Source organism: Lynx canadensis, chromosome B1, assembly GCF_007474595.2.
Source record: "Lynx canadensis isolate LIC74 chromosome B1, mLynCan4.pri.v2, whole genome shotgun sequence".
NCBI classification, from domain to species: Eukaryota; Metazoa; Chordata; class Mammalia; order Carnivora; family Felidae; genus Lynx; species Lynx canadensis.
Window position 1 is genome coordinate 41,075,334 of NC_044306.2, and position 26,877 is coordinate 41,102,210.

The window sequence follows — 26,877 nt, forward strand, 5'->3', positions numbered from 1 at the left end:
GAAGGGGCTGGCCGTCCCCGCTCGCGGCCTGGTGAGCTGGGCCCGGCGCCCAGGGTGGGGGAGCGGGAGCCGGCGAGGGTGCTGCCGTAATCTGTGAGCCCCAGGCGGGCTCCTCCCCTCCGCCCGAGAGCTGAGCTCCGGGGCAGCCCGATAGGGAGCCTCTGCTGCCGATAAGGCCGTCGGAGGGCCGCGCTCTGCGGCCACCTGGCTCCAGACGGCCCAGGCCCGGCACAGGCACGGCGCGTCCCGAAGCCCCAGCTGTTCCCACAGCCGACCGCGACGGACCCCCGGAGGGATCCTGGTTAGGGACCGGCATGTCCTTAACGAGAGGCTTCCTCAAAGTGAGTGCCGCAGCTCGAAAGGGAGGAGTGGTGCTCGGGAAGGGCGAGGAGCCGGCCAGGGGGTGCCAGAGAGCAGAGCCGTCTGTGTGCTCATCTACGGGCACCCCCTGGGCTCCAGGCTTTGTAAGAGCGTCAGCACTCATTTGCTTGGTTGCTGATGGTGTCAGGTGGCCTCTGCTTGACTCAGTTAGTCCAGTTCATATGTTTTACAGCCCGAGATTTGCTGTCAAATTGAGTTCCACCTACCTGGTTCTCTGAATTATGTTCTGCCCGCATTAGGGGTTGGGAAGAATAATCTTCAGATTATATTCCTTCTTTGGTCTATTGAGATTCTAGAAGCTTTCCTTTGACTCTGCTGAGCAGTGTATCTTTCAGGTGTGTTTTCACAGGCTGGTGGCCCTGAAGGACAATAGGGGCACCTGAGAATGTGGGCTGCTCTGAGGGAAGTGGGGGTGGGGGTTGGGTCACCCTCCTTGGGAAGGGGGCTTGCTTGTTTTCCTCAGTGACTCACAGAAGCCAGTCACCTCATTGTCACACGTTTATTGTTCTTGAAACACTGAACTTTGGATTTGTGTTGTTAACTTACTAGAGGGAGAAAAGCCTAAGAAAGAGGGGCAAAAGGCTTCAGAGTGGTTCTGGGAGCTAGGGTCTGATAGATACTCTTTAAACGGCAATGGAGCATTACAGGGAGCTATTCCCCCCCACCTCCAATTCTCCCTGTAGTGATAGGACATATCACCATCTAACAGCGTGGCAGGTCTGCTGTCTTTAACGTGTCTTGTGTCACAGTGAGGTTGTTGGTTTTAGTTGGGGATTCAGAGGCCAGAGTTGGACCCTAGGCCACATCCTCAGAGGGAGCCCAGTATAATCGTCTGGGAGAACATGTCCCCTTCTAACTTGTGTAAGAGTCTTTGGGTACAGGGAAAACCATATTAAGTGGGAATATGTTTTTAGTGGTTGAGCATCTTTACAATTTGCCTTCCTGATGATAGATTTCCTTCCCCAGGAAGGGGAGGGTCTGTGGGGAACCAGGGGACTCCCACTTAGCCTCACCAGCAGCAAGCAGGAGCCAGGCCCAGTGCATCTGAGTCTTTTCCTTTCACTGGGCAACCCTAGACCACAGTTTCAAAGTGAGTCTTGGAGGCTGTTCCATAACAGACCTCAGAGCTTGGGGAGGTGACGGTGAGTGGCACATGAGCCGCAGGAACAGTCTTCAGACCCAAATGCGAGCACGGCGTCTTGCAGGATTAAGGAATGGGTTATGAACAAATGTTTGAAGGGAGCATGACTGGTTTCACCAACCAAATAGCCTTGGGAGAGCCACATTTTTTGTGTGTGTCAGTTTCTTTCTGGCTACTGGGTGGGCTGGGCAGCTGAATGTGAAAGCAGTAGGAAAGGAAACAAAAGCCTTGAGGGTTGTTTTTATAAGCAGGGTCACATAAACTCAGCTGACCCTGGACTTCAGTGGTCAATTATAATTAGTTTCTAAACCCAGGTTGTCACCCCTTACCCCAAAATGATGTGGCCAGTGTCTTTGCAAAATCAGCTGACTTATTCTGAGTTTCATCTAAGTGAAGTGTATTTAGAAAGACAGGGTTTTTTTGTTTTTTGTTTTTTGGGTTTTTTTTTGGGTTGTTGTTGTTGCTGTTACCAAAAAAATAAAAGAGAAAGCAAGAAAGACAATAGGGTGCTTCCTAAAGGTAAAGTAACTGAAAATCTTTGTCCTCAAGGTCTGTTCAACATTTAATAAGCATTCATCAAGTACCTGCTTCTGTCAGGTGCTGTTGTCGGCACTGGGAATATAGCAGGGAACAGAATAGACACAAATCCCTGCCTTGTGGAGCTTACATTCCAGCCGCACAAGGAGACAGACTGAAAACAAAATAAATGAGTACTCCTTTACTGAAAGATGAGGAGTGCACGGGACAGGAACATGCAAGGGGATAGGAAGCCTGGGGAATTCTGCTGTGTAAATAAGGCGCTCAGAGAAAGTCTCAGTGAGGTTCACTTTGGCTGTTTCAAACTTAGATTCCACGTGGCCATTAATAAGGATTCTAGTTTGATGTCAAGAATCTTAAATACTAAACTTTGTTGATTATGAGAAGCTACAAATTTTTGAGTTAACATTCTTACTGTTGAGACAGATTACCTGTAGAGTCCAAGAGAATTCATGATACTTGGGTATGCAGTGATCTGTGTCAGATTCTTATGGTATTGAGTTGGACACTTTTCTTTCTGGCTGGCCAAGTTGGTTTGATGACATTTGAATCAGGCCTCTGCTGTTTGTGTGGCCAGCATTTCTTGTGTCAAACTGCTGATGATTGTATTTGTCCATTATGATTTGGGGGGGAAACTTTTGTAAAATGGCTAGTTAAATGTGTTATGGGCACTGACAAACATGATACTCTTGGCTAGCAGCATTCTTGAAAATAAAAAAAATATTGTTTTTTGTATGTCCTTAAAAAAAAAGCCACTTGACCAAAGAATTGAAGGAGGTGGGGGAGAGAGAGCCATTCACAACTCTGGGGGAAATAGTAAATGCAAAGGTCCTGAGGCAGGCATGTGCCATGGGAAGAACCAGGAGACCAGTGTGGTTGGGGCAGAGGGAGGAGGGCACTCTGAAGGAGTGAGGTCAGAGAGGTGATAGGAGGGAGAGATTAGTGAGGGGGCAGGGGTGCAGAACACCTAGGGTCTTGTATACATTGTAAGGACCTTATTTTTACTCTGAGACAAGAAGCATTACACAATCTTGGGGGTAGACAAACAGTGTGATTTGACTTCTTCCCCTACCTGTGACTTCCTAACGCCTTTGAAACCAAACTCCCAGGAATGGGCTATGAAACAGAACTAGAGTGTCGCAGCGGAGTTATCACTGACCTCTAGTGCACTTGTTCTCAGCCTTTTTTCCTCTGGGATACACAGGACTGCTTGTTGACATAGTTACACATGATATATTTCACAGCCATACCTGGGTATTGATAATCCCCTTCTCCCTTACGCTCTCCAATTTAATGAGAAAATAAATAGTGCCACAGATGCTCTTTACTTAAAAAATTGCCATGGGTAAAATTAAATAGAAAATGGAAGCCTCTATAAAATCACAATTCATATGCAGTACAGTAATTTGTAATCACAGCTGCTGATCCTTCCCTGTTTCCTTTGGACCTCCACACGGATAAAGCAGACGGTGGTTCTGGAACACTAGCTGTCAGGAAAGCTTATCGGGTGTGAGCTATGTTGAAAGCAGAGTAGCCACAGAGGGGGAAGTTTGCATTTGCTCTAAGTTTTAAGAAGTGTGAATGAGGGATGCCTAGGTGACTCAGTTGGTTAAGCATCTCACTCTTGATTTCAGCTCAGGTCATGATCTCACGGTTTGTGAGATGGAGCCCCGAGTCGGGCTCTGCGCTAGCAGTGCTTGGGATTCTCTCTCTCCCCCTCTCTCTGCCCCTACCCCGCTGGTGCTCACCCGCACACGCTCTATCAAAATAAATAAATAAACATTTAAAAAATAAAAATTAGGGGCGCCTGGGTGGCTCAGTCGGGTGAGTGTCTGACTTCGGCTCAGGTCATGATCTCACAGTCTGTGAGTTCGAGCCCCGCATCAGGCTCTGTGCTGATGGCTCAGAGCCTGGAGCCTGCTTCCGATTCGTGTCTCCCTCTGTCTCTGCCCCTTCCCTGCTCATGCTCTGTCTCTCTCTGTCTCAAAAATAAATAAAAATATTAAGAAAAAAATTTTTTTTTTAAAAAATAAAAATTAAAAAAAGTACAAATGGTCTTCCTCCAGGGGGTCTTGCCCTCCAGGACCCACCATTTTAAAAAAAAATATATATTTTTATTTATTTTTTCAAATTTAAATTTAATTTCTTAAATTAAAAAAAATTTTTTTTCGGGGCCCACCCTTTACATACAACCTAGGTGATTTTGTAGAAAGGCAAATATCATCGCGTCACTCCCCTGCTTTAAATTTTCAGGGGCTTCGTGGTTTTTGGAATAGAATCCAGACTCCTTCATGAGACCCCTCCTGTCCTGGCCTGCCACTCTGCTTCCTACCTCTGACTCCATGAGAATTGCTCCAGGCACACCAAACAGGCTGCATGTGGAAATTTTCACATGATGTTCGTAAGCTTCTCCTGAGGGGCCTTGCATTTGTCTTGTTCACTGTCGCATCCTCGGCAGGTTGCACAGCACCTGGCAAGTAGTAGGTGCTCATTAAATGTTGGTTACATTTAATTACTTGCAAAACCCCTCACAGCTGAGTCCTTCCTACTAGTGTGGTTGGTCACAAACCTGCAATCCCAAATCACTGCCCTAGTGGTTTCTGTATTGACCTTAAAAAAAATTCACAAGATCGTTTCTCCTTCCTCAGAACTCTCCTTGCACTTTCTTGGAACCTCCCTTAAGGCCCTTCTCATTTTCTCTCTCTTTACGCTTATTTACCTCTCATCCCCTACAAGTGGGGCTGCCAGGAGAGGAGGAGCAGCCCCAGCTGAGTCATGTTTGAGTCACATCTCCGACTTTCCCTGGCATCAACCATGGCCTTGAGCATGGGGCTGAACTTGTCCAAACCATGAGTATCGACTGTTAGGAATATGTTGGGTCATTTATTTGGAAAACAAATCTCCAGCAGGCCCTGTGAGAAGTCGGCAGCCCCAGCCTAATGCCCCAGCTGGCCAAGCGTCCCACTTCCTGGGACTGGCCCGGTGGGGACGGAGGCCCGTGTGAATCTGCTCAGGCCACATTTGGAGTTTGTCATCATTTTCTGACAGGCAGTGACAACCAATTAGAGATCTAGTGAGAAACAGAATTGTTTTCTCCCCTGCCTCCCGCTCACCCTTGACCACACCACCCCTCTGCGGCTTGCTCTCTGGGTAGAGGCTGATTTATCTCCCGAATTGACTGTCACGGCACAGGAAGGAAGGCGTGTTAAGGGCGGAAGCGGTCCCACAGCTAATGGGCCTGGCCAACCAGCTGCTAAAATGAGCTTGGAGTGGAAAGTGGTCAGGGAAGGAGGCAGCAGGGATTGCTAGAAGGGAGGACTTGCTTAAGGACAGATTAGTACAAACAGAACAAGTAAACAACCCCACTCTCCCGCCTGGGGCTGGAACCCGAGCCCTCTCCTGAGAAAGCTGCAGGCACCAGTTGTCACTAGGACACGGAGGAGGCGGGGAATGGGGGTGGGGGGAGCCGGTCTCGCTCTCCCCAGGATGATCGCGGTCGGAAAACCACCCAGCCCTTTCCAGGAGTGGATTGTGAAGCATTGTTTTGTAAGAGAGAGCACTGGTTTCAATTTCCTTTGGGAAATTGCAAGTAAAAGCTGAAAAGAAACTGGCTTTGGTCCAGTCCTGTCCTCTGATGGCCCAGCCATTGATCAAGGGTGATGATGATTTGCAGACAATGGAGCGGATTTCAGCTCCTCGGAAAAGCCTCCTGGGGCCCCACTCTCTTGCCCATTCTAGCCACCTCTCCTCCCAGTGGGATGGGGTAAGGTGGGGTCATGCACCTGTGGTTTTCCTTTTCTCCAAGGGTCGGGGAGGGCTAGGGGTGTGTCACCTGCAAGCTGCACCTTGGGGCAGGTGAACGTTTCTGTCTGGTGGTATGACCCGAAGGTACCAGCAGAATCCCTGTCTTCTAACACCATCACCCCAGGTCTGCAGTGAAGCCTGAAGTTCCAGCACTGGAGATTATTCGTTAGGTTCTTAAAAGGGGTTTTGAGCTCTACACCTTTTGTGTTAATTGCATACACTTAAGCCTTTGTAATAGGATCTTGAATGGTACAGATGCAGGGGAATAATTCTTATTTTCGTGGGAGATTAGTTGAGGATTTAGGCAACAGCAAGGAGTGGGATTGAGGGCAGGCTCATGGAACAGGGGCCTGGAGAGGGGTGAGGTGCTGGAGGAGGGGGCACGAAGGAAGAAAAAGCTCACTCTCTTGCCTAGGACAGTGACCGGGCCCTAAGATTCCTTCCTAGGTATTTGTCTATCCCAAGATCTGGATCCAGGCAAGCTGCCCGTCACAATGTGGAGTGTGCGAGTTGATGAGTGCTGTCGGGCTGAAAGTGGCCGTAGGCACTGGTGATGGAGTTGCCAGATGTGCATACCTTTCTCGTGCACGCGCCATCCAGGTGGCAATGGGGTCAGCCTGGGAGCTGGCCAGGCTTCTTGGAACCGGTGCCAGGGCTGATAAAACTGTGCCCTTCCCCTCGACTTTTCAAACACTGTGTGGAATTGATGCCAAACGTGGCTGGTGAGCTCTCTAAGCAATAGAAATCGACGAGAGGCCAAAGGAGAGTTCCAGACAAGGTTTTATTGGGGTCTGTGCACAAGGGAGGGACACAAAATGTCCTCAGGCCGACTCCCCGAGGCAAGGTCAGGGAGAGTTTCTTAAACAAACTTAGATAGGGAAAGGATGGTGTTGAAGCATGTAGAGGTGGGTTTTTTTTGGCACTGGCGTATGTTAGAGATCATGCTTGTCCATGTATGTCTCATTAGCATGTTAAGTCTCCACCCTGGGCATGAACTTTAGCATTTCAATAAGGGAAAGGTAACTTGAGGGTACTCCTGGCGGTCACTGTGCATACTGTAATGCCAGCTTCTGGGTCCATCTGCTGCAGACTGGTTTGATCTGGATCTCACTAGTTCTTTTGGGCGACTGGCTCCCTCTTGGAAGTTGATGTCCTGCTTTCTGCATTCCTATAGGATTTATTGCTCAAGAAACACAGATTGATGAGTTTACTTTTAAGGGAGTTTTTTCTTTATGGCATAGTCGCATTGAATTAGGGTTTGGGGAGAGGGCCCTGAGTCCTGTCCCTTTTCTCTCTCAGAATAATATCATTTTACAATATACCAAGTATAGCACTTCCTTTGCATACTTTGTCTTAATGTGATACGCATATATATTTTTAAGATTATTTATTCATTTTGAGAGAGAGAGAGAGATAGAGAGAGCACATGTACCTGCTAGTGAGTAGAGCAGGGGCAGAGAGAGAGATAGAGTGAGAGAGAGAGAGAGAGAGAGAGAAAATCTAAAGCAGGCTTCATGCTGGCAGCATGAGGGCTCAACATGAGGCTTGATCCTGGGAACCGTGAGATCATGACCTGAACCGAAATCAAGAGTTGGACTGAGCCACCCAGGTGCCCCTTAATGTGATATTGAAATCACCCTGCAAAGTAGGTATTATTATTGTCACTTTCCAGATGAGAAAACAGAGGGTGAGCAGCAAATTAACTGGTCCAAGCATCACAGCTGGTTCCCAACTTTTGTCTGTCCCCTAACACTCTGTAGGTGGATGCTGACAGGTGCACATCTTTCTCACCTCAAGGACTGGTCACACTGAAATTATTGTTTTATGTGCCTGTTTCTCCCCCCCCCCCACCCCCTAATCTGTATTCCCAGTGACCAACCTACATGGTGCAGGTGGTCTCACTCAAGCAGTGCTGAAGGCCTGTGGACTCTACAGCCAGACCACCTAGGTTTGAATCCCTATTCTGCCACTTTCTAGCTGGTCCAAGGAGGCCAGCTATGGACCCTAATGCAACATGCTAAGAACTTCCTACCTTCAACACAGCTTCAATTCAGGTCAATAGAGTTTACAGAGTAGGAAACAGGAAAGGGTAAGTGCCCATTAGTGGATACTGGAATGGGGAAGAATTAATTCTGTCAGTTGAACAAGGGAGCTTGTCAGGGAAACTTCGTAGAGGGAGAGGACTTTGAATGGCCTTGAAGAATCCGTAGAATTTCACAAAGCAGGGTTTGGGAGGATGTTGGCTGCAGAGAAAGCATGGTCAAAAGTATGGAAGGTGTGGAGGTACCACGTGTGTCTGGGAAAGGTGCGTGGTCCAGGTGTTCAGAGACAGGTGGGTGGTAGGAGAAGAGGATGAAAGGTGGGCAGGGGCTAGACTGAGTTTCTGAACATCAGCCTGAGACTTTGGATTTTATTCTGCAGATGTTGGGGAATCAGCAAAGGGTTTTGAGCAGGAAAGTATCATGATCAGAACACTCCCTGTGGCAGGGTTCAGGAAGATGGGTCATTGGAGTGGCAGGGAGTGGAAACCAATTAGGAAAATACTGCTGCTCTCCAGGTGAGAATTGATGACATCCTAATTAAGGGGAGTGGCAGACAATTCACATTATTGAGTAGCTTCTGTGTACCAATCACCCTGCTATATTGTTTACACCCCTCCGCTCATTTAATGCTCACAGAAGCCACGTAGGAGTTACCACCCATGTTACAGATAAGGAAACTGAGTCTTGTTGCAGTCAGGAGAAGAAATAAGGTTGTTGTCTGGGGGTGTCGACAGGCTGCTCATACGTGTGCCCCTGTGGTTTGGGCTCTGGTCCTCAGCTTGTAGGCCGGGTTACTTGACTTTGAGGCACAATGAGAGAGGCGGGTTTGGGAACTGACTTAATGCCAGTCCAACTCATAGGAATCTGGTGTTGACGTCAGCCTGCCAGCTTCACAACGGGAGGTATGACGTCTCTGGTCCTCTGGTGTTCTTGTGTTCTTCTTTGCGTTCTCTGGTCAGTGAACTCCATCCCATTAAGAAATTCTACCCGGCAAGTCAGTTATAACAGTATTCTGGTAAGCACCAATCAGAGAAATCAGCTGGGGGTGGGGTGTGGGGGGATGATCTTGAAGAATAGGTCATCAAGACTGTGTTAAGGCCTGATGAGCCATTCATACCCCACAGCCGAGAGCATCACGTTTGTTATAAATTGCTCATTAAACAACATAGGAATAGAAAATGAGTCTCGTTGCCTGTGTCGACACACCAGTGATTGGAAGCAGCTGCCTGAAATGCTGTATTCAGAAAGATTCTGAAGCCACTTGTAGGCTGTTGGGCAAGAGTGTGATACATTAGCAGCCTCTGCCAGGGCGCCAAGTTGGGGGGGAGGGCTGGTGTATTAGTGGGAGTGTTATTGTAGCCAGTATTGTTTGTCTTCTTTCTGTCTCTCTCTCTCTCTTTTTTTTTTCACTTGAACTGCAATCAGATAAACCATGTTCTAATATTTATTTGAGGGATACCCAATCTTTCAAGACTTCTGAAGCTAACTAGTGCTCTGCATTATGTGTTGATTTTGCTGGCTATCCCTCAGAAGGTAATATAAATTTTTTTTTCAACGTTTTTATTTATTTTTGGGACAGAGAGAGACAGAGCATGAACGGGGGAGGGGCAGAGAGAGAGGGAGACACAGAATCGGAAACAGGCTCCAGGCTCTGAGCCATCAGCCCAGAGCCCGACGCGGGGCTCGAACTCACGGACCGCGAGATCGTGACCTGGCTGAAGTCGGACGCTTAACCGACTGCGCCACCCAGGCGCCCCCAGAAGGTAATATAGTATCACATATTAGAAAGTTCCTGGGGTGCCTGGGTGGCTCAGTCGATTAAGTGTGACTCTTGAGTTTGGCTCAGGTCATGATCTCATGCTTTGTGAGTTCGAGCCCCACGTCAGTGTGGAACCTGCTTGAGATTCTCTCTCCCCTCTCTCTGCCCCTCCTCTGCTTGCATGCGTGTGCTGTCTCTCTCTCTCTCTCAAAATAAATAAATAAACTTAAAAAAAAAAAAGGAAATTCCCTATCTCTCCTAGCTACCACTCTCAGGTTCTAGGGGGTTAAATTCAGGTCAGTGGCAGTGTGTACATTCAGACCTAGACTTGGAGGAGTGCAGCTCCTCCCCTCACACTGAAGCAGAGGCATTGTTGCTCTTTTCTTGGCCTAATGAGTGTGAATTGCTACTCGGTATCACCTGTTGGACTGCAGCTTCCCAGCCCAACTTCTCCAAGCTTTTAATCGAATCACCAACAAACCAGGACTGTGTGCCCCTCAGGCCGGACCTGCCCCTCCATCCCTATCTCTCTGTGCCAATCCAAACACCACCCCTCCTTTGGGCCAGAGAAGGCCCACTGTCCTCTGCAGGTGTTGGTTCCCTCTGCCCTTGGCACCCCTTAAAGTCATGACCCTCATCTAGCAGTTGGTCTATCTCTCCTTCACAATCTCTGGCACTAAATAAATACTGTGGAGTTAAAACAAAAAAAAGAATGACCATTGAACTCTGACTTGTGTGTGTGTGTGTGTGTGTGTGTGTGTTGCAAGGTTGTTGCTTTGAATGATGGGTTAAATGGATTCTGCTCCAGCCCTGCCTTTATTCTTTTCCTTATGAAATCCCTTATAGAAACAGCCTTTTATTAGAACTGCAGTTTTTCTCAGATTTGGTTAAAACACATTTGCAGATGGAGTGATGAGCTGACTGGTTGGGAGGTTTGGATATTCAGTCTCCATCTAAATTGTCTTCCTTTGGGGTTTTGAAAAATCACTTGTGAATGCCCTTGCTCCTCTACCTGAAAAAATGCAGACAGTAGCACTTAACACTGGCGACCACAAGGAGTTTGGTGTTGGGTGCTGAGTTAGTATTAGCAGCTTGTTCTGAATGCCTCAGGCACGAATTGTTATTTAAACAGGTGTTCCAGGATTAGGACAACTGTGGTACCCAGTCCTGTTTCCCTAACTCCATTCATTTGCTGCATGGCTGTTAGGAATTTTGTTTCTAGCCTTTGAATAGATGGGATTTTTGGAGCAAGAAGTGCATGGTGCAGAAAAAAAAAAAGTGCATGGTGCAGCTTTAATTTGTTAATTAAGAGTCTTTGTTTGAATCTAATTTTGTTTGCATAAAATAAAAATGCATACAGATTAGGACCATCGCCTGATAACTGAACTGGGGGCGGGTTCCTGGAAGCTCTTTCAGGGCCCAGGGGCAGCAGGAGGGCTGCTTGAAGATCCCTTCCATCTTGCCTTTCACACAGGGAGGCCTTCCTCTGAAATGTTCCTAATTCCTTTAATCCCATCATGACTTGCTTTCACTCCTGTTCCTTCAGAGTCATGCCCCAGAGCATTCTCCAAGCTGATAAGTAATTACTGAGCACCTGAGATGGGATGGTCCTGTGGGGATGCAGACGTGAAATGAATGGGCTGTGGTGGCTGCCCTTAAAGCCCTCTCAGCCGGGAAGTAGGACACAAACCACTGTGATCCCAAGGAAGAAAGGAATCTACTGCCAGGGGTACAATGCTGTGGACATTCTAGGAGAGAATATTGCAAGCAGAGGCAATCGAGGGGAGGTCCATGAACACAGTGCCTTCAAGTGGGATGTAAGGGACAGATTTGATGCAGACAGTGGAGAATGGAGGAAGAGGGGAACGTGGAAGGGCGCCCCAGAGGGAGAAGCCACCGTGGGGAAAGATCCTGAGCGGTCAGTGGGTTTTTCTGTTAACCTGGGTAGAGAAAGAAGACAGGTATGAGATCAGGCTGGGAAGTTAGCTGGAAAGTAGATGAAGAAGGGCCCGCCAGGGTGTTCAAAGGACCTGGAGAACAGTGGGGAGGAACGGAAGTGTTCTGAGCCGCAGGATCCTGGCTGTGGTTCAGGAAGCCGGCTCTTGTGGTACCGTGTAAAGTGGATGGGAGGGAGCCTGGCGGGGCGTGCTGAGTCGTCCAGGTGAGACGTAGTGAAGTTCTGGTCTCAGTTTATTAAAATGGAAAGCCACGGATGGATGGGAGAGAGCAAACTGAGGGAAGGAAAACAAAAGAGCCTCCTGAGCCCTGTGCCGGGTCCTGTTCTAAGAACCACACAGGTATTCACTCATTTAATCACTGTGGTGGCCCCCTATGAATTGTTGCGTGTCATAGGTCAGGAAACTGAGGCACGGAGAGATTTAATTTGCTCAGGGCTACGTAGCTAGGAAGTGTTGGAACTGTGATATGAAGCCAAGAAAGCTGGCCCTCAGATCCTGACTCCTTAACCCGTCCCTTTTTCTGCTCTCATATGAGGAGACTCAGGAAGAAAAGTGGAGGCTGGCTTCTCTCTTCCCTGACCACGTGGTGGCATCTCATGTGGGACTCCCAGGAGCGCACTCCCCAGATGCTTCACTCGGGGGTGTATTTGGCCCTGTGGCAGGATCGTGGCAGACCCACGATCCTTCATATCATTCTACCACTCTCCCCATTCCTTCAACAAAGCCTCATTGGACACACCGTTCTCAGGCTCTCCCTTGTACTTTAAAAAGTACAAAGTAGAACTATGTCAGTAAGTGTGCAGACATCTAGACCCCAAAACAGACGCATCGCAGGATGTTTAATTTACAAAATTAAAATTAAAACCATTGGGTTCTGGGGGCGCCTGGGTGGCTCAGTAGGTTGAGCATCCGGCTGTTGATTTTGGCTCAGGTCTTGATCTTGTAGGTTCGAGCGCCACTTCGGGCTCCACACTGACAGTGCAGAGCCTGCTTGGGATCCTCTCTCTCACCCTCTCTCTCTGCCCCTCCCCCCCCCAATAAATAAATAAACTTAAAAAAAAAAGCGGGTCTTACTGAAGAGGTGAAACTGTAACATACCAAAGTTCACATGTACAAAACAGGAAAATTATGGAACTGGTTAATTATATCCCAAAAAGGTATCTTTCTTTAAGAAGGAATTCACTAACTACAGTTAGCTATTGCACTGAAGTTCTTCATGGGGTGAAAAAGAGTGGAGCAGAAAACTGTGAGGAAGTCTGGAAGGCTGAACTAGCTGGAGAGCAGTCAGAGTGAGAAAGACCAGCCTGTCCTGACGTGCGTGGGAAAATAAAGAATTTTAGGGTCAGATACCACTGGGTCAGATATTAGTTGGTCAGGTTTTCTCCAAGACTGTTCAGAGCTCTAACACGATCCCTTGTTTTGAAACCCTCTAAGGATAGAATTTGTGTTTCCTTGCCCAGAGCACCCTTTGCGCAGGGCGGGGCTGGGGGTGGGGAGGTGACATTGCACAGGGCTGGTGGTTCTGGGAACACACTTTCGGAAATGTAGAATCAGGCTACATTGAGAGGGTGGTGTTCAGATTGTCATTTTAGGGGAGACCCTTGGTAATTGGAGCACATTATATAGGCAGGCAATCACCAAGGAAAAGAGTCTGGAATGGTGTCTGGGGGAAGCCTTGAAGGAACAAGGAACAGAAAAGAACAGAGACTGGAAGAAAGTCCCTAATTGTCACGGGTGCCACTGGCAAGAGCAGAGACTCACCCCATGGTGTTTGCAAGGTCATTACCAGGTGAAAGGTGGGGTAGAGCCACAGGAAAGCAGATTCCAATCTTCCGTGAGGAAGGACTTACCAACAGTTGGAATTCTCCAGGGAGGGAAGTGATCAGAGGCCCGTCAAAATTTTCCAAGGAAGGACAGTGGTGTGGACCAGGAATGGGGCTTAGATGTCCTTGGGAAGGATAGCCTTGAATGATGTGACTGCAAGACAAACCACACAAAGAGGAAATGGGGTTTGGTGAACTGAATGTGTTGTATTCACTTCGATGCACAGTTACTTTTCTGAGGGTTGACTTACCTAAACGTTGTCTAGTTTCTTTCTCCTCCTGGGTCTGTGGGGCCTTAATAATTTGCATGGTTGGTTTAATAGCTCTCTGTGGAAATGAGAAAATGATTCAATCAGGCGAAATGGATTCTGGATGAGCAAAGGAGCTTTTTCTGGTGTGGATATTTTGGGAATGCCTATACTGTTTAGTACATACAACAGAAATCTTGGGACTTTCTGATCAGCTGGTGTCTAATGGTCAAGGCAATGAAATACTTGAAATTTTATAGGCTGAATAGGATGGAATTCTTTCGTAATTTGGGACCCAGATTTGCATCTTGTTTACTTAGATTTGCATAGGTGATTAGAGATGCCCTAACTCTAAACGTGTCAGATGGAGTAAGAATTAATATATGCAATGTACTCTATTTTGATTCAAATAAAAGGCTTATTGTCTGATTCACCAAGAATCCAAGACCACCTGAGATGGTTCTCATAGGTGTCAGGAAATACCTGGGGAGCAGTGGGGCCTTACAGATATTTAGAGACAGGCCTACAGGATACTGAACTGACTCACTCAGTACGATGCCCCCACTGGATATACGGTCTCATTTTGTGGAGGTGGGAACTGGTGAACGGGATGTTAGGTGACTTGCTTGCAATCACTCACTGGTTGGTGGCAAACAGCTAGAGATTGGCAGAGGAAGCCTGAAGAAAAAAGCAGTCTTTTTTTCTCCCAGTTGGAAAAATTTACCCAAGACGCGGCGGGCACATCCTCAGCCGGCACAGATGAGCTTCCCTACAACACACCCAATTCCTTTTTGGCCCTACGTCTTGGCTTTGCAAGTTTGCATGTTTGATTTCACAGCTGTCTACGGAAATATTCCTTCTTCTGTTGGGCAGTCCCATAGCAGGGGTACACAGTCCCAGAACTGGGGTGCGCTGGGGGACAAAACATCAGAAAGAAGAGGGCAGGACAGGCAGGTCCCCTTGCTGAAGGGTTCCTGCACCCTTAGGCTGGTGCCGGGGGGAGGGGTGGGGAGAAGGATGGGTAGGCAGGCATATGAACAGTCCAATCTCTCTAAACTCAGAGAGTTTAAGGTCTCAGCAAGTAGTTACTAAGCTCCTGTTTTGTACCTAGCCGTTTAAAATCCCGTTGATTTAAATCCTTGGGTTTACTAGCTGTATTCCTAGTTTGGCCAGGGGTTGTTTTGACTGCTCTGCCCTTGGCCTTAATTTAGGTGGAGCCAGCCACCAGCCGGCAGCGTCAGGGAGGGAGTTGCAAACAGCCATGGATCCCTCCGCCCCTACTGAATTAGCTCCTTCACCCTCAGCACTTGTTCTCACCTCCCTAACCCTGGGCTCTGAGGTCAGACTTGAAGTTGACATCTGCCTCATGGCCTTGGAGACCTTCCGCCCTCCCCTGGCCCTCCACTCTCCTTCCTCCATTGGTTCTTGCCGTCTGTGTCCAGTAGGGGCAGGGAGAAGAGGCCACCCAAGCAGACTCCAGGGATGAGCTTGCAGAATATGCTGGACTAGAAGACAGAGGACTGGTCTGTGGTTCTACCTCTGCCATGACCTATAACCCTGAGCCAGCCACTTCATCCTTCCAGACCTGGAGATGAGGGGTTGTTCCCAGGCCCTGAAGTCTGTGCCTTTCTGGCTGTACTCAGAGCACACAGCTCTGAGTTCAGTTTCTGATTTCAATTTCTGTTGGGTTTGGGAATGACTGCGTGCTTCTTCTTTTGCAGAAGACAGCAGCAGTGTATGAGGGGAAATTGGAAGTGGACAGAGAGGTAGGAAGGGTGGTGAGATCAGTGTCTGAGCACGCAGGGCTCAGAAAGCCTGGGAAGGTGGGCCCTACTGAGCCCTCCACACCTGTGACCCATGGGATGTGGCACCCGAGCAGAAGGCACCTTGCACAGCTGCTGTCTGGGGGTGGCTCCTATGGGATCCATCTGAAAAGGGTCCCTCTGATTGCACAACACAGTGCCTTTTCAAGTAGGGGAGAGCCATGAGGCAGGGGTCTGCGGATGGTCCAAAGCTTGCTGACCATCTAGGAAAACTGCAGACGGCAGGGAAGGTTGAGGTGGCCGAGGAGATTTAGGGGTGAGGTACGAGGTCAGATGAATCCCCCTCTTCGTCACTGACAAAACATCTGACTGGTTTTCACTTCCTGTCTCACGCTTTCCAAATAGAGCCTCCAGTTCAGACCCAAAGTGGTGACTTTTTATTCCCAAAGAGGGAGACTTTCCACAAGAAGCAGAGGGCAGAGACAGTTCTCTTTAGCCTTTCTGGTTAAGGACTTCACCGGTTTCTTAGTGAGGCATGATTGCAAGTTCAATGTCAAACCACTCTGGATTTTTTTGTATGTGGCATATTCTCTCCCCTCCCCCAACTGCCTGCACCCTCTTTAAGTACTCTGGTAAACTAGAATGTACCTGCCAGGGCGCCTGGGTGGCTCAGTTGTTTGAGTGTCTGACTTCCGCTCAGGTCATGATCTCAAAGTTCATGAGTTTGAGCCCCACATCAGGCTCTTTGCTGTCAACACAGAGCCTGCTTGGGATCCACTGTTCTCCTCTCTCTGTCCCTCACCTGCTCTCTCTCTCTCTCTCTCTCTCTCTCTCTGTCTCTCTGAAAAATAAACAACAAAAAAATAGAATACACCATCCTGCAGAAAAAACAGTGCCCTCAGCTGTCCCCTGCCCTCCTAACCATCCTCTCTCCTCCCCCGCCTCCAGCCCCAGAGTCTAATGCCCTTGTGTCCATTGTTTGTCTCAGTGTCTGAAGGTGCCCACACAGGGACTGTCCATGTGCACACACACACACACGCACACACACACACAGGCTCCCTCAGAGTGACCTGGGCGGGTTCTGAAGCCACCAGGCTTTGGGCTCCAGGAAAACCATTACCCTGTGAGCCCGACAAGCATCAATCCGCTTGTGTGGTAAGAATCTAGAAGGAGAGGAGTCTGCTCCTCTCCCCTCCCCACTGGGTGGGGTGTAGGAGGATGTCTCATCCCCCAGGAAGAGAGGAGAATAAGCTGAATGCTATAATAATGAGTCACTCAGGTTAACTCAACAAACTCCTACAGGCATTTGAAAAATGTTAATGCTATTTATGAATTCAGTCAGAGTCCAAGAGGAAATAATTGAAAGTTACTGGTTAAAAATTGAGAGGAGGTGAACTTGGGCCTCCTATCCGGTCTGATTAGCCAGCTGTATTCCAGGGCATCCCCAGGGAGGCCCCCGGGGTCTGTTTCAGCTGTCTGTGGCTTCAGCTTCCCTGATTGGCCTCGGCACAGGGGAGGCACTTAGCAAATGCTAAATAATAATTAGAGTAAGTGGCCTGGACAAAGCACTGCTGTGGAATGCACCTCGCTGCCATTATAGAACAGAGACCTTCCCTGGCTTTCTCTCCTCTCTCTCTCAGCCAGAACTGACGTCTCGTTTATTTATGGCTTCCTCAGAGTTCCTGGGCTTTTCTATCCTTCCACAGTCTCATTGTCCACTAAAGCAGATTGCATGCAAGAACAGGTTTGGCCCCAAATTGCTGAGTTCAAATCCTGACCCTACCACTTATATGCTGTGTGACCTTGGGCAAGTTTGTTAACCTCTCTGTGCTTCTGTTTTCCACTCATAAAATAAGGCCAGTTAGAGCGTATACCTTCTAAAGTTGCTGTGAGGATTAAATGAGCTAGCACTTGTAAGATACTTAGAACGATGCTTACCACATAGTAAGCACCCCCAAATGTTACCTGTTACTGTTTCTTTCTTTTGGTTCCTCTACCAGTGAGTGCTTCGAACTTCTTGTCCCATGGGTGTCAAAAGATGCATAGAATCTGTTGGTATAGAACAGGGCACTCCAGACCCAGCAAGAGGCGTGCCTTGGTGGTGGCAGAGACTCGGGTAGAGCACTAGAATATTCCTTGACTGTGTCAAGTGGACCTCTCACAACCTTTGCATTTCCAGATGCCACACCCTCCATCTCTGTCTGCATTCAGGCCTCTGCTCCAGCATCACCTTCTCAGAGAGGCCTCCTGTGTCTAACACTGTATCCCATCTTACTCTCTGTCCGTTTCCTTGTGTGATTGTCCTTTGTGGCCCTTATCACTTCCCTGTAGGATCAATATCTTATTGCTTGTCCATCCACTTGCTCTCTCTCCAGTTAGAAAGTAAGCTCGTCGAGGGCAGGACATTTGTCTCTCTGTTCAATGCTGTATCCTAAAGAGTGTCTGGCATCTAACAATCAAACAGATATATACGTTTCTTTAAATAAGCTCTACACCCAATGTGGGGCTTGAACTCACAACTCCGAGATCAAGAGTCACGCACTCTACTGACTGAGCCAGTCAGGTACCCCGATACAGATATTAAAAAAAATTTTTTTTAAGTTTATTTATTCATTTTGAGAGGGAGAGAGAGAGCACAAGTGGGGAAGAGGCAGAGAGAGAGGGAGAGAGAGAACCCCAAGCAAATTCTGCACCACCAGTACAGAACCCGATGTAGGGTTCAAGCTCACAAACCGTGAGATCATGACCTGAGCCAAAGTCGGATGCTTAACTGAATAAGTCACCCAGGTGCCCCTAGATGTTTTTTAAACAAATGAATGAGTCCAATAACCATCATCTCATTTTCATGTTTGCATAAAACCTTTGTGAGAGATGGCAGCTCCCTTCAACCTCATGACAAGAGATGTTTAAAACGTTAAAAGCTGTACTATCATTTGGAATTAATTATTCTTTTACGTAATATTCATAGAGTTCCCCAGAGTACGCATATTTATTTTGTTGCCTTACTTATATATTTATATTTACAAATGTTTGTTTCTGGATCCGTGTTCTGTCTTCTATAACCAAACACCTGGGGCACAGGCTCCAAATTGAAATTGATCCCCATGACTTTCTAAAAACCGGCTGTCCTTATGGTTGGTTCAAGTCTCACTGCTGGACAAAAGGTTGCCCTGGGTGCTGTGGCCTCCTCTGACCTCAGCCTCTCCTTTGAACTCCTGGCACTTCTTGTTGGAACCTCTTGTTTGGTTTTAACCGTGCCATGGGGGCATCTCTTACTGAATCTTTACCCCTTTTGTTGTTCTATTTATTTTCTATATAACTATATCTTTATCTCTACTAGTTTGCCATCTTCCCAAGGGTAGCAACCATGGAATATACTTAATGTATGTCTTCCATTGGGTTCTTGGATTGCACGTGGCAATTCAACAGTTCATATCTGAATGGAAGAATAAAGGAATGAGAAGCAGACCTATCGGCACCACCAAGTCTTTTGTTGATCATTTATCTCTGTTAGCCTCACCCTAAAAGCATTTTAGGGACCAAAGGCTGATATGGATATTGGCAATGATTTTCCTCTGGATGTGTTGATTGTCATCTTTGTATCTCATTTCAGAAATCCTGGAAATGTCTCTCTCTCTCTCTCTTTCTTTCTCTAAGAGGCTAAGAACTAGCTCAGTCATTACAGAAATGATAATGGGTTTTTTAGTGATACTTGGTTCACTGCCCATTTCTCTTATTCTTTCTCCAATACCTAATGTACCTTTATTTAGCAGTTCAAGGTCAGGGGTGCTGAGAAAGGTCATCTTGAAAAGCAGTTAATAGAAGAAGAAGTCAAGGTTGATTTTAGACTAGAAGTAGGGTATTCATAAAGTCATAAAATTTTAGATATGGAAAGCACATTAATGCTTCTATAACATTTTATTTCTTTAAAAAGATATGAAGCCAAAGTTTAGAAAAGGGACCATCTAGACATGCTTCATCACTGTACAGATTAGAAATGTCCAAATGAGTGACCTACCTTGGGACTCACCTACTGTAGGTGGGGATTTCTGCAGATAAGAGAGACAGAGAGAAATGCAGATGTGGCTGATGATTTGTAACTTATTTTCTCCCCCCTTTTATTTAAGTAATTATAAAAGGGGTGATATAAATACTGTATGAAAATATATCTCACAGAGAAGCCAGCCAGAATTCACAAGAGGATTAAATAGAAAGATAATGGTCTCTATTCAATTATTAAGAATAATATGATGAGCCCCGTGTGAAATATTATGTGTGGCACCTGCTCTTATTGCCTTGGTAGGAGAGAGAAAAGAGGCCCCGGGAAGTAGAAGGCAGATACCAAGGTGTTCTTCAGTGTTAACTTCTAAGTGTCCTGTTGTGAAAGGAGCTTAAGAAGATCTTGCAGGAAGCTGTCGGGTTGTGAGGAATGGCAAAATTCAGGGGATGGTAGGCAGGCCAGGTACTGGTTTAATTGGGCTTAATTGCTTTGAAGTGTTTTGGCTCTAGGAAGAGAGAAGAAACTTCTTCAGTCAGCATTTGGCCAGCTGGGTCTGCCCCTGACCATCAGTGCCCTAAGGAAGGGGAAAGAAGTCAGTGCTACAGCAGGGGGTCCCTAAGGACTCCACCATCTCATTATCCCTCCTCAGGGCTAGCTGCAGAGGCTGTTTGCACCTGCTTCCTGGTGCTGCTTGCACCTGGTTCCAAGGGGGGTATTCCTGAAGTTACTGTGATAATTCTAGAGAACTCAGTGGGAGTAGACTGGGATTGTTTCAAGACTCTCCATTTCCCCAACCTTCTGGGAGAGACCATCTTGGCTCAGTCACCTGTCATTAATCCCTTTAGGGCCTAGGTCTTATAAACATTTCTGCATTGAACGTGCCTCTGATCGGTGCCTGGGCTCCCTTCTGACCAGCGGGAATGGCCAAAATAATAAAGAGGCCCTTGGTTGCACTCAAATTTCCAAGACTGAGCCATTCTTCCTGGAGAATACTGAATTTCACTTTTTTTATCTACCCTAAAAATCCCTTAGCTCATATAATCAAGCAAAAACCAGAGTGACTCTCTTCCCTCGGCTTCATGCATGGCCCAAAGCATGTAGTGCTCTTGGGTGACTTTGGGCAAATTACTAAATGTTTTTGTGCCATACCTTGCCTTCTGTGAGATGGGAATACTTCCATGGCAGCTTCTTTCTAGGGTAGTTGCGAGGATTCAATGTGTATACATCTAAAATACTTAGAATAGCACGTAGCTCTTAAATCTGAACTGTTACTATTTTCAGATTCTTTCCCCCTCCTGCTCTTTTCTCTGTACCTCATTGTCACCAGAATGAAGTATGATGGGCCAGAGGGCAGGGAAGCGGGGTCACAGGGCATGATCTTCCCAGGCTCCAATTCCTAGTGGAATCAACTCTGCCTCCCCCAAGCTGGGGAATCCTTGCTCCAGAGGCCAGGCAAAGTTTGGGGAGCACAGGTCCCTCTGGAATTCTTTAGGCAGGTCAGGCTGGTGACAGGCTACCCATTCTGGCTTTCTCTCCTTAGGGAGAATTGTTCAAATAAGGGAAAGGCCTGAGCAGATCTACTGGTCAGCCATGTAGGGCTCTCTGAACGGGCACTTGGACATCCTTTGGAAACTGAGCCATGGGGTTAGCTGCCAATAGCCAAGCCCACGTGAGCACGTCCATATGTGAAGTGAGTTTCTTCTCCTAAGCAGCGGGCTGCAGAGGAAGGTTTCCATAATGTGTGGGAGCACTGGACAGAGTGTAGTAAACCAGGCCATCCTGGCAGCGTGTCTCGTACATGTTTTCCAAAATGTGTGTAATTTCCGCCCTGAGTCTGGGCTCCCCAGTCAGCAGCCAGGCAATATGTTCTGAAGTGTCGGTTCTGAGCACAGCCAGAGCCCCGCACGGTGGCAAAAATGAAACATGGCAACAGGACATGGGCCAGCACACTTGATGAGGGGGATGCCTTTAGAATTATATTCATGCACCCCATGACCTGTCAACACCCTCTCACCCACAGCAGAGAGATGGGATCTGTTAAGGACCTATCTGCATGACCGCCTTGGGAGTGAGGAAGCCAACTCTCTTGTTCGGCCTGAGCTGGTAGTCTTGTGCTAATGGAAATTGTGGGGGAAAGCCTGGAGGTGCACACTGGGGTGCAGGATCCTTTCCTCCTGCACAGCCCAGGGCTCTTCCCCGCCTATGAAGTGACTGGTTCCAAGGCTGTTTCCACAGGGGCCATGACAGCATGTGGGGAAATGAACAATTTGGCCAACAGCTTAGAACATCTGATTTTTTTTTTCATGGATGTGACTCATTTTAAAATCTGAATTGAATGAATTTCTTTGGATTCCAGTTGAGCTAATGTTTCCTGAGCTTTTGGTGTGTGGTCTATATCATGCTAACACTCATGTATGTTGTTTTGACCCAGCCATTTGGCCCACTTGAGGAACATAATCCTGTTCCACTCGAGAGACATGTATTCGTGCTGCTTTGTGCTGGGTGTAGAGATGCTGAGATGTACAAATGTGAGGGGACCCCTCATCTCATACTTTTTTCCCTGCCTGGGTAGCCCTGAGTGGGTCCAGAACTGCTCAGCAGACAAAAGCCATTTGCTTATTTTTGAGGCATCGAGTTGTTTAGGAATTCCAGTTCTATTTCTTATCCAAAAACAGAAATGGATACTGAAGTTGAAATTTGTTATTGTACATAAAACATTCTGCTCTCTTCATCTGGTTATTGGCTGAGAGACAGTGACGTTTGGATGCCTGTTTGCTTCTTACTATTGGGAAAATAATCCTGTCCCTTGTAGACTTGCCACTGGGTCCACTCCCCTCTTTTCCCTCCAGCACAGGGGCAGGGTTTCTGGGGCACTGGGCACAGAGACCACTGGGGAGGTCAGGCTTTGTTGGTCCTTCCCTTTGGCAAACTTGGCTTTGAGCTTGTCCATGTGGGGGGGGGGGGAGTGCTCCAGAGCACATGATTTGAAAATCAGAGAGGGAGATAACAAATATACTCAAAAGCACGTTGTTTTTTTTTTCACACCAGGAGTGGGGATATACCCAAAAAATCTCAATACTGAAAAGCAACCCAGAGTGTAAAACTGTTTTCCAAGTTGAGGGTTCGTGAGGAGTCCGGTTCCACCGAGGCCGTGTCAGAGTGGGCTTACAGCTAAAAAGATCCCTTTGGAAGGACAGCCATTATCCAGTCCCAGGAATGAGGGGAACCCCTGTGGGTATATGAAGAGAAAATCCTAGATTCAGCTTTGCTGTCCCCCGCCTCCCCTGCAGTGATCTTGGGTTTAATGCTGGCCCTCTCTGGATTCCCTGTAGCACCTTTCTCATGGGTTTAAAAATAGACTCCGGGCCTGCCAACCCTCTTAAAAGGAACATGATAGAGATCAGTGCCAGTGCTATGGGACCTGATACCCAGCTCTGATCACCTCCCTAAATAGACCCCACACTTGGGATCCCTTGCTCCAGTGAGGGGGGGGTGGCGCCCAGGGCTATCCAGCTGGCCACTGGGTGCTCTCCACACAAAATTAAATAGCAAAACAACCCAGACTGTTTTTTCTCCTTTCCCTTTCTTCTCTCACTATTGAAAAGCTTAAGAAGGAGTTACAAGGTCTGAGGGGAGTCAGACTGGACTTCTCAGTCCACCCAGTGTAATAGCTGCAGCCCATATTCTGTAAAGTTCCTTCCCAATTAATCAGTAGGTGGAGGGGGTGGGGCTAGTGCAGGGGGTTGCAATAGTGTCTGGATGAGGAATAACATTTTCCCAGCAGTGATGCTCTTGATGGTTTACACAGTCCCCGGGGTGGTTGATGGCTGGCTCCAGCAGCGATAAACGAGCCTGCCTTTCTCAGTAAAGGGTGGAGCTCCTGCTAGGCACCCTTATCCTCTGTGCCCAGAGTCTCCAGGAGCTGAGGCACCTCCCTGCGTGCATGAGGGGCTGGACTGATACAAGAATGGTCGAGAGCAGAGTTGTACTTGTCAGCAGGCCGTGCTGCAGCAGCAGCCAAGAAGCCACAGGGGGAGCTGTCAGACCTGAGGCTCAGCTGTACACACGACTCGAGACTCGTTTCTTCACTGCATTGAAATGGTGCATCAGAAGCCCAACTCCAGTCGTTGTAGCAGAGTGCTGGGGGCTCTTGGGGTCCTGTTCACAGCTGTGAATGTTTGACCTTGGCTAAGCTGTAACAAGGCCCTAATTTTCCAGAATAGAAACAAGATCAGCAACACTCTGGGCGGTGGGAAGGGTTAACCATTGACGGAAGCTTTAGTTGAGAAGAAGGGGAGGAGAGGAGGAAAAGAAGAGATGCTAATTGTCACTTATTGAGTACCTGCTGTGTGTCCTTAGTGGTGCTAGGCATTTACGTTATTATTTTATTTTATTATATTATTGTTATTTTTTATTTTGAGAGAGAGAGAGAGAGAGAGAGAGGGAGTACATGCAAGCAGGGGAGGGGCAGAGGGACAGGGAGGGAGAGAATCTTAAGCAGGCTTCATCCTCAGCTCAGAGCCTGATGTGGGGCTTGATCCCATGATCCTGGGATCATGCCCTGAGCTGAAGTCAAGACTTGGACGTTTAACCAACTGAGCCACCCAGGTGCCCCTACATTATTTTCATAATACCTGGAGACGTGAGTCAAGTTATTTTTATTTTACTGATGAAGAAACCAATACTCAGAAAAGTTACTTCCCTTATCAAAATTTACACAGTGCAACTGCAGAGCAGCGGGCCTACTAACTTTGAGTGTTTGAAGGCTGCCCAGAGAAGCAAATAGTGCCATTGTTACTAAGTTAGTTCCATGTCTGAGTTGGAGGGGGATTAGACCAGAGGAGCAGGAGGGGCCCATCTGTCCTTGAGTTAATTGAAGGGGGAGAGCAGTAGCTGCTGTCCAGGGCGTGAGGTGACAGGAGGCCTTTCTCTGGAATCCCGGGTCTGCCCTGAATGTCAGCTCTCACATTCCTTTAGACGGGAGCCAGCTTGTGTCCTGGCTGGCCGCTGCCTGAAGCTGCCTGTTCCTGTCCCCCCAAAACGTTCTGGGGGAGGCACAGTCATCTGAGAATCCCATGCACCTGGGATCCTTTGCTCCAGGCTTTTGAGCAAAGAGACGTGTTCTCCCAGTTTGTGGAAGAGCTAGATTCTTGGAGGAATTCACTGCAGGGTCCCCATACACTGTCCTGGGTTCCCACTCCACTCAGGGACTTTCTGTATTATACAATGAATTGCTTCCCTTTCTTCTCCTGCACTGTCTCCTCCTGACATAGCTGGATGTGGCCTAGAGGACAGGCTCCACAGCGGGGAAGCCTCTAGCATTCATTATGCTCATCTGCCTAGGGAACTGCAGAGGACAGTTGGTAAAAGTATTTAGCAAGATTGAAAAAAACCTGTAGACCCTATGAACCTATAGGATGGAACAAGTGGTCTTGTGTCCTTCCTGAGAACTCTGGCTAATCAGTTCCTTTCTGTTGCTTTACTTCGGTTTCAGTGACTGTCACTGGCAGATCTCCTGATACATTCAATACCTGCAATAAAAAGTGCAGCCTTGGGGTGGCTCGGTCAGTTAAACGTCTGACTTCGGCTCAGGTCATGATCTCATGGTTCATGGGTTCGAGCCCCGCATTGGGCTCTGTGCTGACAGCTCAGAGCCTGGAGCCTGCTTCCTGCTTCCGATTCTGTGTCTCCCTCTCTCTTTGCCCCTCCCCTGCTCATGTTCTGTCTCTCTCTGTCTCTCAAAAATGAATAGAAACGTTAAAAAGAATTTAAAAAAAAGTGCAGCCTTCAGGTATGGAAAAAAAAGGAAACTGGCAGGGAGCAGGATGGTTATTTGTCATCTAAAGGTGTGGTGGTGATGGAGGGTGGAGAAGGGACAGTCAGCTCATGGAGAAAATAATAATCCCTTATCTTTCTGAATGCCTAGAGCCCAAAGACACCATGACAAGTCATTTAGTTTATCCTGCTTCTATATGCCATATCAAATGGTGAGTTATCTGTCTCTGCTATCCTGAAGGATTCCCAGCAAAGATTCAGCCCTTTCTGAATAATGAGTTCTATTAAGTCATATCCCCAACAGCTGGAAAGTTCTTCCTGTCTAATGCCTAATGTAAATCTTCTCTACCTCAGTTTTCAACCCCATGACTTACCCTTTCCTTATGACGGTGGGTTTGCCCTTTTCAAACATTGGTAAGCAAGCATTTATTGGGCACCACTGCCCAGCACTGTGCTAATCACACAGGGGAGCAGATGGGGAAGGCGAGGGGAAGGGATTGGGAATACAGAACATTTGAACCAAGCTGCCTCTGCCTGTGAGAAGCTTATAATGGAATCATGGCCACCTGGCTACCACACTTGAGAGAGGCACCATATCATTAGGCCTGTGCTGGGGTTCTAGTGCCAGAAGGAGGACTTTACATCTGAAGGGCCAAATCCTTTATTCTCCTTAGTGCCAGTCACCTCAGCTCCTTCATGTCTGACATTGTTTCCTTTCTTCTCCTCTTGGGCCTTGCCTCTTTGCATATTTAAGTTGTAAAGCCTCAACCTTAATGAGGTCATAGGTAACATCAAGAATTTGTAACAATCCTGGGGCACCTGGATGGCTCAGTCGGTTGAGCGTCCGACTTTGGCTCAGGTCACAATCTTGCCGTCCATGAGTTTGAATGCTGCATGGGGCTCTGTGCTGATAGCTCAGAGCCTGGAGCCTGCTTCCGATTTGTGTCTCCTTCTCTCTCTGCCCCTCCCCTGCTCGCACTCTGTCTCTCTCTCTCAAAATTAAATAAACATTAAAAAAAAATATTTTTAAAGAATTCTTGCCAGTCCTGATCAGTTCCTCTGATAGTACCTCAGCATCTTTCCCATTACTCTCACAATGCTATGGGTTGTATTCAGCTTCTGGTCCACTATAACTATCTTGTCCTTTTTCTTTGTGGTTGTGTAAAACCCATAGCATTGGACAGTACAAGGAACACTGGACTTAGGAGCTTTAATATCTGGGTACCAAAATTAGACTGGGGATGTTTTCCTATTTTAACTTTGAATATTTCACTTTACTTGCAAGGTCTTAGTTTATCTCACTTATAAAACAGATATTCTGGGAGCGCCTGGGTGGCTCAGTCGGTTAAGCGTGCGACTTCAACTCAGGTCATGATCTCACAGTTTGTGGGTTTGAACCTCATGTCAGGCTCTGCGCTGACAGCTCGGAGCCTGGAGCCTGCTTCCAATTTTGTGTCTCCCTCTCTCTTTGCTCCTCCCCCACTTGTGCTCACTCAGAAATAAAAAAAAAAAAAACAGTTACTCTGTATATAAAGAACTGTCAAAACTCAATAATAAAGCAAACTGACTTAGAAATGGGCAAAAGGTTTGAACAGATATGATACCAAAGAAGATATGTGGATGGGAAGTAATCCTCTGAAAAGATG

General features: G+C 47.5%; 1 protein-coding gene across 1 annotated transcript in view; it reads left to right on the plus strand.

Moving 5' to 3' along the window:
* Positions 1–287: 287 nt before the first annotated feature.
* The window catches only part of ANK1 (ankyrin 1), a 135,547-nt gene continuing 108,957 nt past the window's right edge, over positions 288–26,877 (plus strand). The window contains exon 1 of the mRNA XM_030312564.1: positions 288–341. Coding sequence (XP_030168424.1) covers positions 315–341 — 27 coding nt within the window. The 5' untranslated portion in view covers positions 288–314. The remainder of the gene's footprint in view (positions 342–26,877) is intronic.